Source organism: Plectropomus leopardus, chromosome 12, assembly GCF_026936395.1.
Source record: "Plectropomus leopardus strain MGB_pleo_1.0 chromosome 12, ASM2693639v1, whole genome shotgun sequence".
Classification (NCBI taxonomy): domain Eukaryota; kingdom Metazoa; phylum Chordata; class Actinopteri; order Perciformes; family Serranidae; genus Plectropomus; species Plectropomus leopardus.
The window spans coordinates 31,281,377-31,298,008 of record NC_142187.1 but is presented as its reverse complement, the minus strand read 5'-3'; the positions used below and the strand labels follow the sequence as shown (position 1 = coordinate 31,298,008).

Sequence of the window (16,632 nt, the reverse complement as noted above, 5' to 3'; positions counted from 1 at the left end):
TCTCACTTTTTGCAGTGAGCTGAATATTAGGAGGATTTATTCAGTCCACAAATGTCATAATTCAATGCCTCACTATAGTGAAAAATGCACCCCAGCAGTCAGTCCTCCTGTTGCTCCTATCCTGACAGTTTTTGCTCCATCTTTACTTTTATAACTCCGATCCAAATAATTTATCTACAGATGATGAATAGTATAGTAGTAATAATAGGTATAGAAGACATGTAGCCGTAAAGATGTTTTCTTTTGGGAACGAAGGCAACGAATAACTTAGTAAGGAATGTTCCACAAATTGCCAGAAATTTGTAGATTTAGAAAATCAGTTTTTAAAAAAAAGGAAAAATGTCTAGGGGAAAAAGCTAGGGGAAAATATATTTATAATGATCAGAATTACATATTTAAAATTATGTCACAAAATTATTTTATTTTTATGCACTTTTTCCTGTTCATTTCTGTTTTCTTTTAAGTTTTATTTATGTATTTATTGAATCTATTATTATTGTTCTTATTATTATTATTCAGCTAATTTTCTTGTACTTTTCACCTTTTTTTGACTTGTTTGTCATTTCTTCTTTAGTTGCTCATTGCCTTCCTCCCATGATTTTGAAAGAAACCAAACCACTTTGCTCAGGTTTCAAAGGGTTAAGGGCATTTTCATATACCATATACGCTGAGCTGTGGGTGTGGAAATGACATTCATGCTTGTACGTCGCCACAATGATGGAGATTTATAAGTAGAATCAGGCTCATGTGCAGCTTTAAACATTAATATTTCTGCCTCTGTTGGTACACAGTTTACTGGTGACTCTGCACAGAGTTTTATGCATCTGGCCTGTTTTACCATTAAGGTTAAATAAATCCTCACTGTCCTTTATCATCTTCCCCTGCAGCGGTATCCTCAGCCCCGAGGCCAGAAGAAGAAGAAGGTGGTGAAGTACGGGATGGGAGGGATGATTGTCGTGCTGCTGATCTGTATCGTCTGGTTCCCGCTGCTCTTCATGTCACTGGTTAAGTCTGTAGCCGGGGTCGTCAACACGCCGCTGGACGTGTCGTTTGCCATCACCCTGGCTGGCTTTCAGGTGTGGACACAGTTTGTTTTATCAAATCATTTCAATAGAAACAAGCTTGCTAAACGCACTACTGAGAAACTCAAAGCCAGATACTTTCATAAATTATATAATCACAAAAGCTCAAAAGCACAAAAGTAAACAATTATTATTATTTATGAATTAACCAGTCAGTTCACAAACAAATAACTGCTGCCAACTGTTAATAAACATTTAAGTTGATTGAAGTTGAAATTATTTTGAGTTTTTGGGGGTGTTGTTTTCAAATAAAAAATAAGTTTTGTGGTGTTTTTGCTCCTTTTTTTCTAATAATTTTGATTTTTTTTTTCTGCATTGGATCTTTTTACTTTTAATACTTTAAGCATATTTTCCTGATTATACTTGATTACTTTTATTTAAATTTTCAATTCAGGACTTTTACTTACTATTACTATTTTTACTTTCTTTACTATGAAAAGGATGTGGATACTTCTTCCACTGCTGCTAAAAAAACTCTTAAGCCTCTCAAAAGTCCTCCTTTCTTATTCCTAACAGATTTTCACCTTAGAAGCTCCCTTAAGGGATAAAATGCTCTGTGAATAACTTCTATCTTAATCAGAAATCTATTCTTAACTTTATGGGGAAAGCCTAAGAAAACGTCATTCTTTGAATTTCCGAGTAACTTTTTATACTCTGAAGCTTCATGAATACAGATCCAAGTCTTTACTTGAATGTCTTGAAGTGTCACTTTTTGATCAGTGTGTGTGATTTCGGGTGGTGTGTGAGGCGATAGAGAAGCCAGAGCACTGTTATCATGTTTTCTGTGTTTTGTGAGTATTTTGGCTGCAGGGTTTAATGTCGTTGTGTTACTGGAAATAATCAGAGCAATCACTGAAGCAATGTCCTCCTCCCACAGCCCATCTTCACCATGAGCGCTCAGCAAACACAACTGCAGACTGTGAACGAAACCGAATTTGACAACTTTAAGCGTCGATATGGGAAGAACGACGTAAGTATGAGAATAATAATACAAAAACAAAATATCATTTGTTGTGTTCATAATGTTGGCACACTATTTAAAAACGTTATATTAAAGTGTAAATAACGTCGTGTGTGTGGTTTTGTGCTGCGGTTAGGAAGCCTTGCAGTGGTTGGAGAGCTACATGCCACAAGATCTGATCATTGCCGAGCTGAAAGGCAGCTCCAACTCTCTGTGGACCATCAGTCCGCCCAGCAGAGACAACCTGATACGAATGCTGGACAACGACGAGGAGGACTTCCCAATCACTGTGTCCTGGTCTGTGCAAAGGTACGCCACGACAAAGTGTTCCTGTCCTTATGTTTTCCAAAAACCATTTACAGTTTTATCTGTGTGACAAGAAAGTGGATGAACTGTGATCGTCACAGTGCAACAAAAAAAGGGAAACATTTATTTGTGCTTCTCCCACGTAGTATATTATGTAATCATAAAATTGACGTTATCACAGACTCCTACAGTAGTAAAGTGTTCACTGTGAAGTCAGTTAGCTGTTAATACCAGGCGGCGTTACTATAGCTCTGTGTTTTTCATTCCTCTTTATTTCATTTTCAATTCAGATAAGTTTCAGTTTCCAGAGTGGATTTTTGTTTCAGTTTAGTTGATATTTTTTTTTGTTTTTCTTTCAGTTTAGTTATTTTTTGTTTTGTTTTAGTTTATTTTTTCTTAGTTTGAGTTGGCATTAGGTTGTTTTTAAATTATATATCTATATATACATGTATGTGTGGGTGTGTAATTTTATTATTATTTTTTTAAAAACATTTTTGATTGTTTTTTTTGGCGGTACAGTACTGTATTGGTAAACCCGTCGCCTCACAGGAAGTGGGTAGTGGTTTCATACCGAACACGAAAAGCTGCTGTGAAATCAGATATTTCAGGCTGCAACAATCCAAAAACAGCCCACAAAATCTTTGAGGGGCTTGAAAACAAGACAGTGACACATGAAATCTGCCCTAAAATATATGTGTTGCCAGAAAAAAAATCCCCCCCGGAATGATTTTTCGGTCGTGTTGTGAAAATGGTCGATCCTGTGGGACTTTTGTTAATGAAAGGTTGTTAACACAGACTGGTGTATGTCAAAATAAGTTAATATACATTTGAATAATCAATTAATATTTCTAATTTTAAAAAGTGTGCTGACAAATAGCTGCAGTTTGATGTGGTAAAAATAATCTTAAAATTTCTGATTTCTGTAAGTTCTCCCTCTTGTTGTGATCTCAGAAACCTCACTTTTGGTGCCAAGGCGGAAATAGCGTCAGGAAAACGAGTGACGAGTCTGGATCCAAGCACAAAGCAGCAGCTCATTAAGCTCCTAAATGGGACCGCAGGCAACTCACAAGTGTGAGTATTTCAGCTACGTCAATCACAGACGAGATACTTTTTAACATGTTATTTAAATAAACTTTTATCACAGTAGAAAACTTCATAATTATTGCTACGGGGTCAAACTATTTGGATAGTCGTCAACAGATAATTTATAGACCATTGAGATTCAACAGTTCAGCTGCTTTGTTTTATTCTGTAGATGTTTAACAGATTATCTATCGAATTTGTTTTTCCTCCAGTAATTTATTTACTCAACCTAAGTTATTATTATCAGAATATGTGGTTAAATCGTCACGTGGATGAAATTCTACAGATAAAGCAAAACAGTAAATCTCAAATAATAAGCTGTTGAAATGTTACAAAAACACTAAACTATCTGGAGGTGGCCGAATATCCAAATTAAGTGTTACTTAAATGGTTAATGTGTTTTTACTGTGATGCGCCAACATATGGAGAAGTAACAGCCTCCCTTTCCCTGCAGGACCCTAAAAGAGATCTTCCCTCGTTATATTCGAGCTCCCAGCGACTCCGATGCCAAGTCTGTCAGTCAGCTTTATGAAGGTGAACGTCATACATCATAATTATCATCACCTGTGTAGTCTGGACCTGTTTTTTTTTAATAACTTACCAGGTATTCTTAAAGTGTTTGCAGAAGTTTAAAGCTTTGAGTCGTCTATTTTTTATAGCCACTATGATAAGAACTTTAGACTTTCAGTCTAAGACAGGATTGAAATACCGTGTAATCAGAGTAATCTCAGAGATTTTAATGTCACAATTAAATTCAACACATAGCGGCTTTAAAATTTACCAAATGGGTGCGTTTATTAATGTAAAAATCAAACACAATGCACTCACTGACAGTGTAACTTGTTCAAACTGGGTGCTGAATCCTCAAAATGGATATTGCCAATGTGCATGCTGAAGAAGGGCGTGAATGACAAATTTCATTCTTCAACTTTGTAGATGACAAGATGTTCAACATAAGCTTGACCTTGAAGCGAAGTGAGTCCTTCACGAATCAGAGCCAGGAATGGTGGATTGTCAACCAGACGGTGCTCGGCCCGATACCAAAAAGGCCTCTGAAAAATAAGTATGATTACGGCTTGGAGCTCTACGTGTTCAGCGACCAAGTCAGCCCGCCCAGTTTGGGCTTTCTGGCTGGATATGGGTATGTGGTGATACATTTTGTTTGGTGTGGATTAAAAAGTAATCTTTGGTTTTTCTTTGTGTGTCTAACTAAATTGAAGAGGAGAGTAAAAATATGACAACACTGGTGAATCCCAGAAATCCATGAGCACTAACAAAATGAGATATAATCATGGATACAAACAAAAATATTAGATTTGTTCGTTTCTTGCATGAGGCGTTGTCTGATTTCCTCTCTCCCTTTCCCGTCTAGGATCATGGGCTTGTACGCCTCTGTGGTTCTTGTCATCGGCAAGTTTGTGCGAGAGTTTTTCAGCGGCATCTCCCACACCATCATGTTCGAGGAGCTGCCCAACGTGGACCGAATCCTCAAGCTGTGCACCGACATCTTCCTGGTCCGAGAGACAGGCGAGCTGGACCTGGAGGAGGACATGTACGCCAAACTCATCTTCCTCTACCGCTCCCCAGAGACTATGATCAAGTGGACCCGAGAGAAAACGCAGTGAAACTCAGCGAAGGGACGTCAACTAATGAAGCCAAGGGCTTTACAGACAGGAGACGCTTTTTCAGGAAGTCGCTCTGACGGTCTGAGCAGCTGATTCGCCTGCTGAGGGAGCACAAAGTCAGCTGAGGACCAACTCTGTCCTCTACAACTGAGCTCTGATGGCAGTGATACGGAGTTAGCTCCAAAGTTATAAAGAAACTGGTATTTTCTACTGTTTACGGATGAAAAACAACAATTGCAGTCATATTATTGAGGACAGATTTGCCGGTGCTGTATTTATCTCACAAAACTTGGCTCAGTTTGGCATCCAGTGGATAAAATAAGCAGCTGGTGTCCAGTTGGAGGCGGAGAAATGTTTTAGGACAATTTTCCTAAATTATAAAATCCCTTATACAAGGTAGGTTTTTAAACACAAATGCCCAAATCGCTCTTCATGCTCCTCCTCTAACATTTTCAAAATCACACAGCAGGCGGAGAGACTGCAACATTAAACTTTTAAGGGCTTCCCACCAACAAATAAGTGCACAAAAACAACCACATGAGCACAATCTCGTTTTTTCTCCATACTGGAACGCTTGGACTGTGGGACTGTGCAATATTGAGTTCCTCCAAAATTTTTGAAGGATGTGGACTGAAAGAAAAACACCGGTTCTGACAAAGAAACATTCACATTTTCCTTTTTTTAAAAAGGTCAGAGCCACATGGGAGCCCCCTGAGAGACGCAGCATTATCAGACAATCTTTACTTGCCTTATTTTGTTTGTATGAACTGTTACCAACTACATACATATCTTTCTCAGGAAGAGCTGTTTTCACAGATATTCATTGTATGAGTTATATGTTCCAATATGTAGGCTTTGATGGATCTAAAAGACTGTAGAAAAGATTTATTTAAATGGCATGAAATTTAACGTGGATATTGTTCAGATGGACTTTGATACAGAGTACGTTTACTGCACAGGCTGCATTAAGAAAGTGAATTTATCGCTGTGGACCGTTCAATTGCCAATCACCCGTGTTTCTGAATCATCTACAGGTTGGCTTGAGTCGAGACCAGCAGAGGGCTGTTTCTGAATCAGGGTAACGTGCATCAGGCGGTAGATTCTTGCACACCACTTGTGAACCTGTTTTTAACATTCATACTGATGAACACTGTGCATTCAGTCATCACGAAGAGCAGAAACACACAAAAAAGATTCCTCACATGAAGGGCTGAGACACGAAGCCCTTTGGTCCAAACTATGCATTAAAGGACATTGTAGCATGATAGAAAAAAAACCTTCATTATTGCCATGTCTAATTTTCATTACATGTACATACGATTTTAAGGGGGGACAGGTCACGGTGGAATGAAATGTGAAATTGTACCTGTATGCTTAAGGCGATGTGGTATGATAGAGGTCCAGAGATCTGCTAATAAAACATCTGGAAAGGTGTCGAGTTTTGCATTCAGCTGCTGTTTGTTTGTGCAGAAGGACTGTGAGTGAGCGGCTGCAGAATCTGTGTCAACAGTGTTTCGACGGGATTTTAATGAAAAACGAAAAACAGCTGCAGCTGACTGAAGCAGAGACCCTCTGGTGTGAAGACGGCCTCCAACACGAACCAGCGGACTTCATCGATCATATTTCTTTAAAGGTCCAATTTGTAGGAATTAGGGGGATATATTGGCAGAGATAGAATATAATAAGTGTGTTTTATTTAGGGTGTAATCACCTGAAAATATGAATTGCTGTTGTTTGTTACCTTAGAAGGAGCTGTTTAGATCTACATAGACGACGGAGACGGCAAGAGGATAATTCAGCTCCTGGTTTAAGCCTCCTGCAAGTCTGGATCAGCAATTAAGGTGAGCACACACTGAGTTATCAGAGAAAACGGGTGAGCACACACGGAGTTATCAGAGAAAACAGGTGAGCACACACGGAGTTATCAGAGAAAACGGGTGAGCACAGATTAGCAAGTGGTGGTCGAGCTGCCCGTCTGCAACATGCCAGACGCCGTCGGAGATATACTGATTTGTAACGTGTTTTTACTGGTTTTAATCATAGGGTCTGTTAGTTCTGGAAAGGACCTCTGCGGATTACTCGGCTCCTCTGGATGTTATCTGAGAAAAAAGGTGAGCACACATTAGCAGGTGGGAGATGAGCTGCCCGCACCACCAATGTTGGAAATTTTCTCAAGGCATTATACTATAATAAAACATTCAATTTTCATAAATACTTTGCCCACGACTTTTAGGGTGAAGTGTATATGATTTAGGCAGATCTGGTGGCATCTAGTGGTGAGGATTGGAGATTACAACCAGCTTAAACTTTTGTTGTGTTCATTGTTCAGATTTTTACTGAGAGCTGAATCATCCGTAGGGGTTTACTTGCTCTTCAAAACAAAAGTAACAGGTCATTTAAACCTCTGAAACCTAGCAAACTGGCTTGATTTCTGTGAAAAAAAAATCAGTAATTTAAGAATAAATGACCCGAAAATTAGCAAGAAATTTGTAAAAAAAAAAACAAAAACAAAAAACAAAACAAAACATGGAGATGACCTGAAAAAGTTCTTTATAGTAATAATGGTACTAATAATGAATAATGAACATAATTTTAAATATGTAATCATGATAATAATAAATATAATTTTCTGGATGTTTTCCCTAGTTTAAAAAAAAATCTTAATCTACAAAATATTGCTATTTGCAGGACGTTTTGTGCCAAGCTGCTCATTGCTTTTCCCCCCATATTTCCAAAGAAGAAATCAAACCATTTTGCTGAGGGTCCAAAGGTTTAAATACTTGTGAAATGTGTCTGAATGCAGCACAAGAAAAGTGATGTCGATCCAGGCTGCAAAGGGTTAAACCGCTAAAAACACTGAGTAAAGTAGTTTCATGATACAAATCAGTGTTTCTCTGACGCGTTTCTCTGTTTGTTGCAGACGGGTTTCTAATCATGGTGGCCGACGCAAAAAAGCAAATATTCCCGTCTAGAGCCAGTGTTTGGTTTGTCCGTTCTGGGCTTCTGTAGAAAGGTGGCGGTGAGTGTGTCGATCTCCATAAAGGAGGACCCGCTTCCGATGTAGATATTAACACCAACAGCTTAACAAAAACACAGCACATTCCATTTATGCCAATTTACCCCCCTAAAATCTACACACTGAACCTTTAAGCTACTTTTTGGGTTACTAATAATTCACACAATGAACCGTATTTTCACCAGTGGCAACATTTCTGCACACTCAGTTTTGATCTCGCTAATGCACGGATGCGTTCAGGATGGGCGGACGTCACAATAGTAGCATGAATGTGTGTGTGCATTAAAGATGGCCTAACAGGGAGAGAGCATTACCGTCGCCTCATCAAACATAAATAGGTCTTTGGAGGAAGCCGCACAGTCATTACATGTCTGTCAGAGGCCATTTCGGTGCAGACATCTGCAGACGCCGTTAGTCCCGTTGATACGGAAAATCAGTCTGCTAACTCGTTTAAGAAAATGCACAGAGACCATAAAGTGCCACGCAATGGAAACGTTTATTGATGCATGTGCAAAGTTTGGAGATATGCTTTTGAAGAATATGCAAGAAAAAATGTAAACAACCCCTTTATCACCTCTGTGGTATCAGAATAATTGTAATTGGCATGTAAATTATTTTTTCCTCACATTTACAGGATAATCACAAAAACACAAATTCAGCATTTAAAGGGAGATCAATGGGGGAAAATGCACTGAAAGCATCATCGCATGGTCCCTTTTTCATGTTTTATTCCCTTTAAGTAGAGGACTGTACTATGGAAATATGAAATAAAGACAGCCATGACTATGTTTTAGTTCAAAGGGATAGTTTGCATTTTTCAAAGTGCGTCTGTATGGGGTACTTATCCATGGTCAGTGTATTACGTACAGTAGATGTCAGTCGGCACACCTTTGGTTTGGACAAACAGGCTGAACATGGAAGCTAAACAATCTGCTGCTGTGGAGGGATCAGCAACAAAATGTATTTTAGCCCCCTAAAACCATTAATGTCAGTTGAAGTGTACGCTATATTGACAGTATTTTCACTGCTTTACCTTGCTGTCAGACAGCGATTTCCGATGGAAAAATGAAGCTGTTGTGTCGCTCTCTTCAAAGCCAGACTCCATTGAGAAAAACAGCGATTTAACATCGCTGGACACAGAAGCTGCTGGTCCACCGCTGCCTCAAACAGAGAGTTAGTTTGTTTTACTGTGTGACTTTAGCATTCATAAGTTAGTTCAGATTCACCAAAGTCACACAATAACACAAACTAACTAACTGGTCAAAGTAACGGTTAGACCAGCAGCTCCTGTGTTCAGCGAGCTAAAATGACTGTTTTTCTAAATGGAGTCTGGTGGCTTTGACGAGAGCAGAGGTGGGCTCTCCCATTGGAACGGGCTGTTTGACAAAAAGATAAAACAGTAAAAAATACTCTGAATATAGTGTACACTTAAACAGATGTTGATTGTTTTAGTTGGCTTAAATACATTTTCTTCCTGACCCTCAGCCACAGCAGTACGTTGCTTAGCTTCCATGTCCAGCCTTTTTCTCCAAACTAAAGGTGTGCTGACTGAAATCTACTGTATGTAATACGCTTTCGATAACAACCTCATATTATTAAAATCCAAACTATCCCTTTAAGGTAAAGGATAACACAAACCTTGAAAAAACAGTCTACACTGGCTAAAAGCTGCACCATCAGATATACTGCTAATTTTCTTTAAATAACCGCTGATGGTGAAGATAATCGTGTCAATCATTCTTAGGCATTGAGAATCACAATTCTTGATTTACCGTGGTATTATTCCAAACATGCATTAACAAACTGATTGCATATTGTTCCAGTAACATTTTCAACAGGCTGCAGCCATGAATACTGAATAATTTAACTCTGTACAAATAAACACCTATACACTGATCAACTCATCACATTTAGAGTATTTCTGATTTTAATATACCTATTCTTAAGACGCTACTCGCACACAATAAGAGCGAAATTTACAGCTTCACAGAGACGAGAAATCATAGAACATTTACATACAACAGGCTTTCATACACTGTTGAAGATTTTTCATGACACGGAGGATCCACCTCAAAGAAAATTAAAAAGGCTGCTTAAACTCCTCTGCAACACCAACTCTATTTGTTTTTTTCTTATTTCTTGCACAATTATAGATTTAACAGCCACACATCTGGGCTTTGGAGCTGAAAGGGTTTGCCGAGACTTTGAACTGGTACACAGAGGGTGCAGTGGTGGAGCAGCAGACGGGAAGAGCGGGCGCTCTGGAGGCCGAGGGCTAACACAGGCCTCCCTCGTAATCGTCCTCGTCGTCGGCTCCAGCCGGCGCCCCGCTAGCGCCGCCTTGTGGAGCAGCTGCAGCCTTCTTCTTCTTTCCTCCTCCTCCAGGTACCCGCAGGGAGATGGCCAGCTTGGCGTACTGTGAGACATCGGGAATAAAATGAGTCAGCAGATTTTAGATTATAAAGACCCTGAAAATGTGTTTTAACAGTCAGCTTCTTATTCTGATTTATGAAGTCAAACATAAACAGAATTTAAGTTGAAGGTGTGAATATTTTATATAAGAAGATTCTGCATTTCTGTTCTTGTCTGTGCTTCTAACAGGAGTTTGAAACAGACTAAGCTCTGTTGGAAAAAGGTGTTTTGGAGTGAAGAGACCTCTGCGGATGATTCAGCTGCTGCTAACAACCTCCTGAACTTCCGGATATTAAACTAAAATCAGAGGAAAAAAGGTGAGCGCACATTATCAGATCCTGTCCCGTCATCAATCCACAATCCTCACTAGCTGCCTCTAAATCATCTGAATCCTACATATTTTTTCTATAAGTAACATTTGAATCAAACGTGATGACAGATGTGATGACTGATCAAACCACAACGACACAATCCTAAAGAAGCAGATTCAGTTTTTGAGCGTTAAAATATTTAGACCCAAACCAAATCTGCATGTTTCTTTTTAACTTTTTTTTCCCGGTGCTGTTAGGGTGTCACTCGAACCATGCGGTTGTAGACTCCTTGTGAGCCGGATACTAATTTACACTAATAAACAGGGTTCCAGTGGTCATGGAAAACCTTGAAAAGCCTTGGAGTATCATAGTCGTGTTTTCCAGGCCTCAAAAAGTCATGAAATTTGTATTTCTTTTGTTTTCCCTCTACTTTTTATTGTTTATTTCTATAAGTTTAGTGTCTAATTTGACTTTTGCCTGAAAATGAAAAGAAAATCTAATAAATAGAAATGTGTTAACATGTTAGATGTATTTGGGAACTAATGCAAGAAAAAAAAAGCCATCAGAAACCTTGTAAAAGCTCATCAAATCGGCTGTTTCAGTGTCAGCTGCAGGTAGGATTACACCTCCTTGTGGCTTTGTGCTGCATCCAGAGTTTCCCCCCAAACCTTTGAATATGACTTAATGTAATGTAATGTAATAAATACAATATTGTTATTGGCTCTGTTTTGATGTTATTTTTGCACTCAAAAAAAAAAAAAAAAATCTCCAACTTATCAATAAAACACAGTCAACACTGTGCTCGCCAAAAAAAAAGATTCAGCTTCAAATAAAATACAAAAATATGACAGGCTCCTAATGTGGCTAAAGTGAACTAACATATCAAATATTAATGAAAAAAGACTGAGATGATTTGGGTCAAATAAGAGGCGCACATTCACGTGTCCACAGCAGCACTCACGTCGTTGTCCATGTACTTCAGTAAAGGTGAGTTGCACACGCGGTACACCTGGTCCTCGTCCTGCTCGTCGTAGCCCTGCAGTAACGTCTCCATGGCAACGGAATCTTCGCTTCCGCTGTAGCCTGGCAGACTGTTGGAGACCAAACAGCAGCTCAGGCAATGATGCTCAGGTTAAAGTGTCACGTCATGAACGCGAGGTAACGTCGAGGTAAACAAACTCTAAAAAAGAGACTTTCGACATCAACCTCTGACCGAAGCAGCAGCATTTCCTGTTTCACCGCAGGAGTTCCCAATCAAGGAAACTTTGGCTCCTCGTAGAGATAAAAACATACCTGTAACTTTCTCTGACGCATTTATCAGCTGCTACGTAGTCCCCTCGATGAAGATGAATCAGCACTTGAGCAGTTGTTTTCTAAAAAAAAAGGACCAGTATGTATGATTAATATGAACGAAACGGTTAACTTTCTATCTGTTTGGATGAGTTTCCATTTGTAAAAGGTCAGAGGTCAGAGGTCAGGGTTAGTTAATTAACATTTGGGAGGAACTTTAGCCTGCAGCTTTTTTTTCTAACAACTGAAACCCCAGGACTCCATAACCATCCAAAAACTGCGTTTTTTTAATGTACATGTTTTGTGGGTTAACAGTGACCTTGACCTTTGACCGCCAAAACGTAATCAGTTCATCATAGAGTCAAAGTTGACATTTGGCCCATTTTTCTTTTTTTAAATCCTTGAGCTGTTCTTGATAGTGATCACAAGAATGAGACAGATGAGGTCACTGTGACCTTGACTTTTGACCTTCAACCACCAAATTCTAATGAATTCATCGTTGAGTCCACGTGAACGTTTGTGCCAAATTTTTTTTAAAAAAATCCTTCAAGGCATTCTTGAGATATCACGTTCGTGAAAAACAAGATGTATGCAAGGTCACACTGAACCGACCTGTGACCACCCAAATTTAACCAGGTCGTCACTGAGACCAGGTGGATGTTGATCCCAAATTTGAAGAAATTCCTGAAGGTGATTTTGAGGCATCGTGTTCATTTTTACGCGGAGGCCTAAAAATGTGTTGAGTTTACACTGAAACAGTTTTTGTTTATGGTGGTGTACTGATGAGCTGAGAGGAAATCTTAAACACCCTGCAGAGACGCCACGACCTTTACTCACTGCAGATTTCATTTTGATAAAAGCTGCATGTGGAATTAAATAACAAAAAACAAAAGTAATCCACCTTGAAGCACATGGGGAAGTTCTCAATCTCTTTGTACATGTTCTTCTCTTTCTGCAGAGCGACTGATGCTTCGTCCAGCCTGGTGAGGAAGAGGAGAGCAGGTGCTGTGATTTTACATTATTTACAGACACAGGAACAGATTTAGGGTCACTGTGTCCATTTGTCACACCTTTATTTGTGAGAGGTCTCAAAGTTTTCTTTCAGCTTGCTTGACAGCATCTAATTACGCAGCAGAGTTCACAGCTTTAAGTGATTTTGGTGTTTAAAAAAGAGACCACCTAATCTTTATCTTTACCTTTTTAACCTGACCAGAAGTCTGGAGGCTTTTCCCAGCAGTTCAACTGCCTGACGCAGGCGGTCCTCATTCTGCAGACACAGAAAACACAGACGTGTGTAAGTGAAAAGAAATTAAATCAGCATCTGTGAAATGATTCAGCTTTTGTTGAATTTCACCTCAAAAACGCCAGCTGCCTTCTGATACAGGTCCACGGCTTTCTCAAGGTTTATGGGCTCAATCAGTCTGGTGAACAACAAAAGAAAATGTTTTTAGATGAAAGAAAGTATTTTTTGTCCCCTGACCTAATCTTGCATCGCATCACTATTCCCTCTGTTGGAGGTTTAAGGCGAACAGCTTGAGATTTTGAGTGCAGAAGTTGGCCTCGCTCTGGTTCCTTGTCAAAAAAGCCTGTTGGATTTTTACATTAGATTTTGAATTATTGCAGAAAATGTGGCAAACAAACGTTTCTGATATTTACACGTTTTGTTCAGCAAGATAATCTTCTCAAATGAACGCAGCTTTTATGATTTTTGAAGCCTTAATAGAATTGTATGAAGTTAAAAGCTATTGTAAGATGATAAATAAACTACACTACTGTTTCGTGACTTCAGGGAATCGTTCAGGATTTTTGAAGTGAGGCTGTATGAGATGTACAGTCGGTGTATCACACGCGCTCACAGAGGGGTTAATATCAAACAAATTTTAGTCACTTTTAAAAAATGCTTAAAAAAATCAATATCAGTCTACGTGGATGCTATATTTATATTATGATTATAGTTTTCTGAATATTTTACAGTAGTTTTATGATTAAATCTAATAATCTGCCCCAGCTAATTTTCAGGTCTTTTTTTCAACCTTTTTTTGTTCGCAATTTTTGTGACAAGTTGCTCACGATGTGTTTTCTAAAGAAATGTAATCAGTTTTCTTAGTGCCAGAGGTTTAAATGCTGAATGGACTCAGCACAAGAAAAGTGATGTCAGTCACGGTGTTTCAGGGTGAAGTAATCAGAGAAAAACAGGCGAGCAGCACACATCAGCAGGTGCTGGGCTGCTGCCAACCTGTAATCCTCGCTGCTAGATGCCACTAAATCCTACGAATCCTACACACTGCTCCTTTAGGTGCAGATATATATCTGTGGTGATATTTCTTTACTTTCCAGCCCGGTCCAGAGCCATGGCAGCCGTGTCAGGAGTCCCGTTCTCCATGTACATCATGCAGGCTTTCTCAATGTACTGGATGGCCTCTGGCATCTTCTTTTGTTCCTGTTGCAGCGCAAACACAGCAGTCACAACCATGCCACAGACGCTTTCCCTTCATCTGCATTTTATATATGTTTAAACTGTCAGTGCACTCACCTTCATCATCATACCTGCCTGTTCAATAGCCCTGAGGAAAAGGAGCAGGGTTTATAGTAATAATAATTGTTTTTTAAATGTTTGCTGTTGGTTTAGGTGAGTTGTGACACAGGATACTTACTTTGCAGCATGGAAAAGCCTGCAGGACGAGTTAAGGAAACACTAAACAGACAGCAGTGTAATGACATGCAGATGTGGACAGAGTACAGAGAGGATACGCCTTGTTTTCTGTGTGATATTCAGCTTCTTTCAGGTAAGCATCCTTTGCTTGTTCGTACTGCTTCGCATTTTTGAAGCAAACAGCTGAAAAAAAACGACAGCTGGTTTGTTAGCAACAAAAATGTGGGATATCTGCTAAATTATCACCTGATATTAATGTATATGATCATTTTTAGGTTACCTGCTTTGCCGTATTCAGACGCAGCACTGTCAAAATCAGGCTTCCACTTTGTCAGACTTGTCTTTAAGCTGCAAAAAACATGATGATGAGCAAATTATAAACGGCTGAAGCGACGCAGAATCAGCTGCGTGATCCGTCTATTAACAAATAACTGAACTAAACACTAATGTGGCTCCTTAATTACCTATTTAATCCACCTATTACTAACTGACGGTGCAAAATACTGCCAGTTTATTTCGCATAGCCTTTGGTAAAAATGCCACAGTGGCCTTTGCAGCTAGCTAACATGAGTGAAACAAGCTGCTGTTTCCGGGGACATTTTTAATCGTGACTCACCATTTTTCGGCTTTTGCTATGTGCTCGTGAGCTTCGTTTATCTTCTGAGCAGCCATGCTGATGATTGACTCGATGAGGTGTAATGAATCTGTTATCGATGAATAGCTGTGGACGTTATTTCGTCGATGTTTGGATTAGCAGGAACTCCTCCTCAGGCGCAACGTCATCCGATGTCGCAGGCTACGGGTGCCGCCGCAGACAAAATACACACTAGCGCGAAACACTGGCTGCAGATTACTGTAAGAGCAGAGGGAGTTTGATTAAAAATATGTGCATGACCCAATCTTTCTATATTTGACAGAACTATGGTACAGGTTTAAGCCAAAACGGGCAATTGTTTTATTTATTTTATTTTACTTCATCTATTTTATTTTATTTTATTTTATTTTATTTTATTTTATTTTATTTTATTTTATTTTATTTTATTTTATTTTATTTTATTTTATTTATTTTATTTTATTTTACAATCAATCCATTAGACGTTATTTTTAAAACACTTTTCATGAAAATCACGGAGGAAACGCTACCATAAGTGAGGAAACACTAGAGGCAAGATAAAACCTATAGATAAAAATAAATAAACGTCATATTAATCAGTAAAATAAATTAAAAAAGTAAAAAAAGTAGAATAAATAGAATAATCTAGATAGTTGATAAAATGATAAATAATCAGAGAACAGAACAAACAAAAGTTTGAAATTGTTAAAAATAATAAAATAATAATGCATGTAGTAAAGCATAATACAATGTATAAATAAATAGTCAATAAATAAATTTAAAAAAATAAAATAAGTAAAGTTCACTTAAAAGGTGGGTCTCAAGTTTTCTGACTTATTCTACATTGATATTTATTCTACATTGATATTATTTCAAATATAATAAATATAAAATCCTAAAACCCTCGATTTGGATAATAATCATCCCAAATCCCCATACCAGCAACAAACCCTTTAACTGGGAAAATTAAAAATGAAAGACATTTCAGGAAAAGCTGAAACATTTCAAAAAGCTAAAAATAAAAAAGTTTGTTAAAAACATTTTGCTGTCTTTATGTAACTTAAAATATTAGTAGCCAGTCACCAAACATGGTATTGTAATCTTACTATATACATATCTACACACACACACACACACACACACACACACACACACACATATAGGCTAAGGCTAAATATTGGTGGTGGGTCTATAATATTTATTAGATTATAAGATTTTTATCTTAGATTATAAGATATTTAAAATTAGGCAAAAAAAATCTGCCTCAGTGATTAAACTGA

The 16,632-nt window shown here is 38.4% G+C and overlaps 2 protein-coding genes across 7 annotated transcripts in view; one reads left to right on the top strand and one right to left on the bottom strand.

Annotated features, from left to right (window-relative positions):
* piezo2b (piezo-type mechanosensitive ion channel component 2b) overlaps nt 1–6,491 on the top strand; it is a 104,788-nt gene extending 98,297 nt beyond the window's left edge. For all 6 annotated transcript variants that reach the window (XM_088085822.1, XM_088085821.1, XM_088085823.1 and 3 more), the window contains 7 exons: nt 888–1,076; nt 1,960–2,052; nt 2,180–2,352; nt 3,301–3,420; nt 3,887–3,966; nt 4,369–4,573; nt 4,805–6,491. In XM_088085822.1, coding sequence (XP_087941948.1) covers nt 888–1,076; nt 1,960–2,052; nt 2,180–2,352; nt 3,301–3,420; nt 3,887–3,966; nt 4,369–4,573; nt 4,805–5,057 — 1,113 coding nt within the window. In that variant the 3' untranslated portion in view covers nt 5,058–6,491. The remainder of the gene's footprint in view (nt 1–887; nt 1,077–1,959; nt 2,053–2,179; nt 2,353–3,300; nt 3,421–3,886; nt 3,967–4,368; nt 4,574–4,804) is intronic.
* Nucleotides 6,492–8,550: 2,059 nt separating this feature from the next.
* napgb (N-ethylmaleimide-sensitive factor attachment protein, gamma b) lies at nt 8,551–15,538 on the bottom strand. The gene is made up of 12 exons (XM_042497760.2): nt 15,356–15,538; nt 15,020–15,087; nt 14,838–14,922; nt 14,741–14,758; nt 14,620–14,650; nt 14,417–14,526; nt 13,441–13,507; nt 13,283–13,353; nt 12,988–13,066; nt 12,090–12,169; nt 11,758–11,887; nt 8,551–10,489 (listed from the first exon to the last, which is right to left on the bottom strand). The coding sequence occupies exons 1-12, from the start codon at nt 15,409–15,411 to the stop codon at nt 10,349–10,351; spliced, it is 936 nt and encodes a 311-aa protein (XP_042353694.1). The 5' UTR covers nt 15,412–15,538; the 3' UTR covers nt 8,551–10,348.
* Between the last annotated feature and the right edge of the window lie 1,094 nt (nt 15,539–16,632).

What these genes read in the sequence shown, in the direction of transcription:
- napgb (XM_042497760.2), bottom strand. Translation starts at nt 15,411, where the DNA reads ATGGCTGCTCAGAAGATAAACGAAGCTCACGAGCACATAGCAAAAGCC. An exon ending in ACTTCCCCATGTGCTTCAAG is followed by an intron (nt 12,170 to 12,987) that starts GTGGATTACTTT and finishes CTTTTTTTTTAG; the next exon opens with AAAACAACTGCTCAAGTGCT. An exon ending in TGCGTCAGAGAAAGTTACAG is followed by an intron (nt 11,888 to 12,089) that starts GTATGTTTTTAT and finishes GGTCTCCAACAG; the next exon opens with TCTGCCAGGCTACAGCGGAA.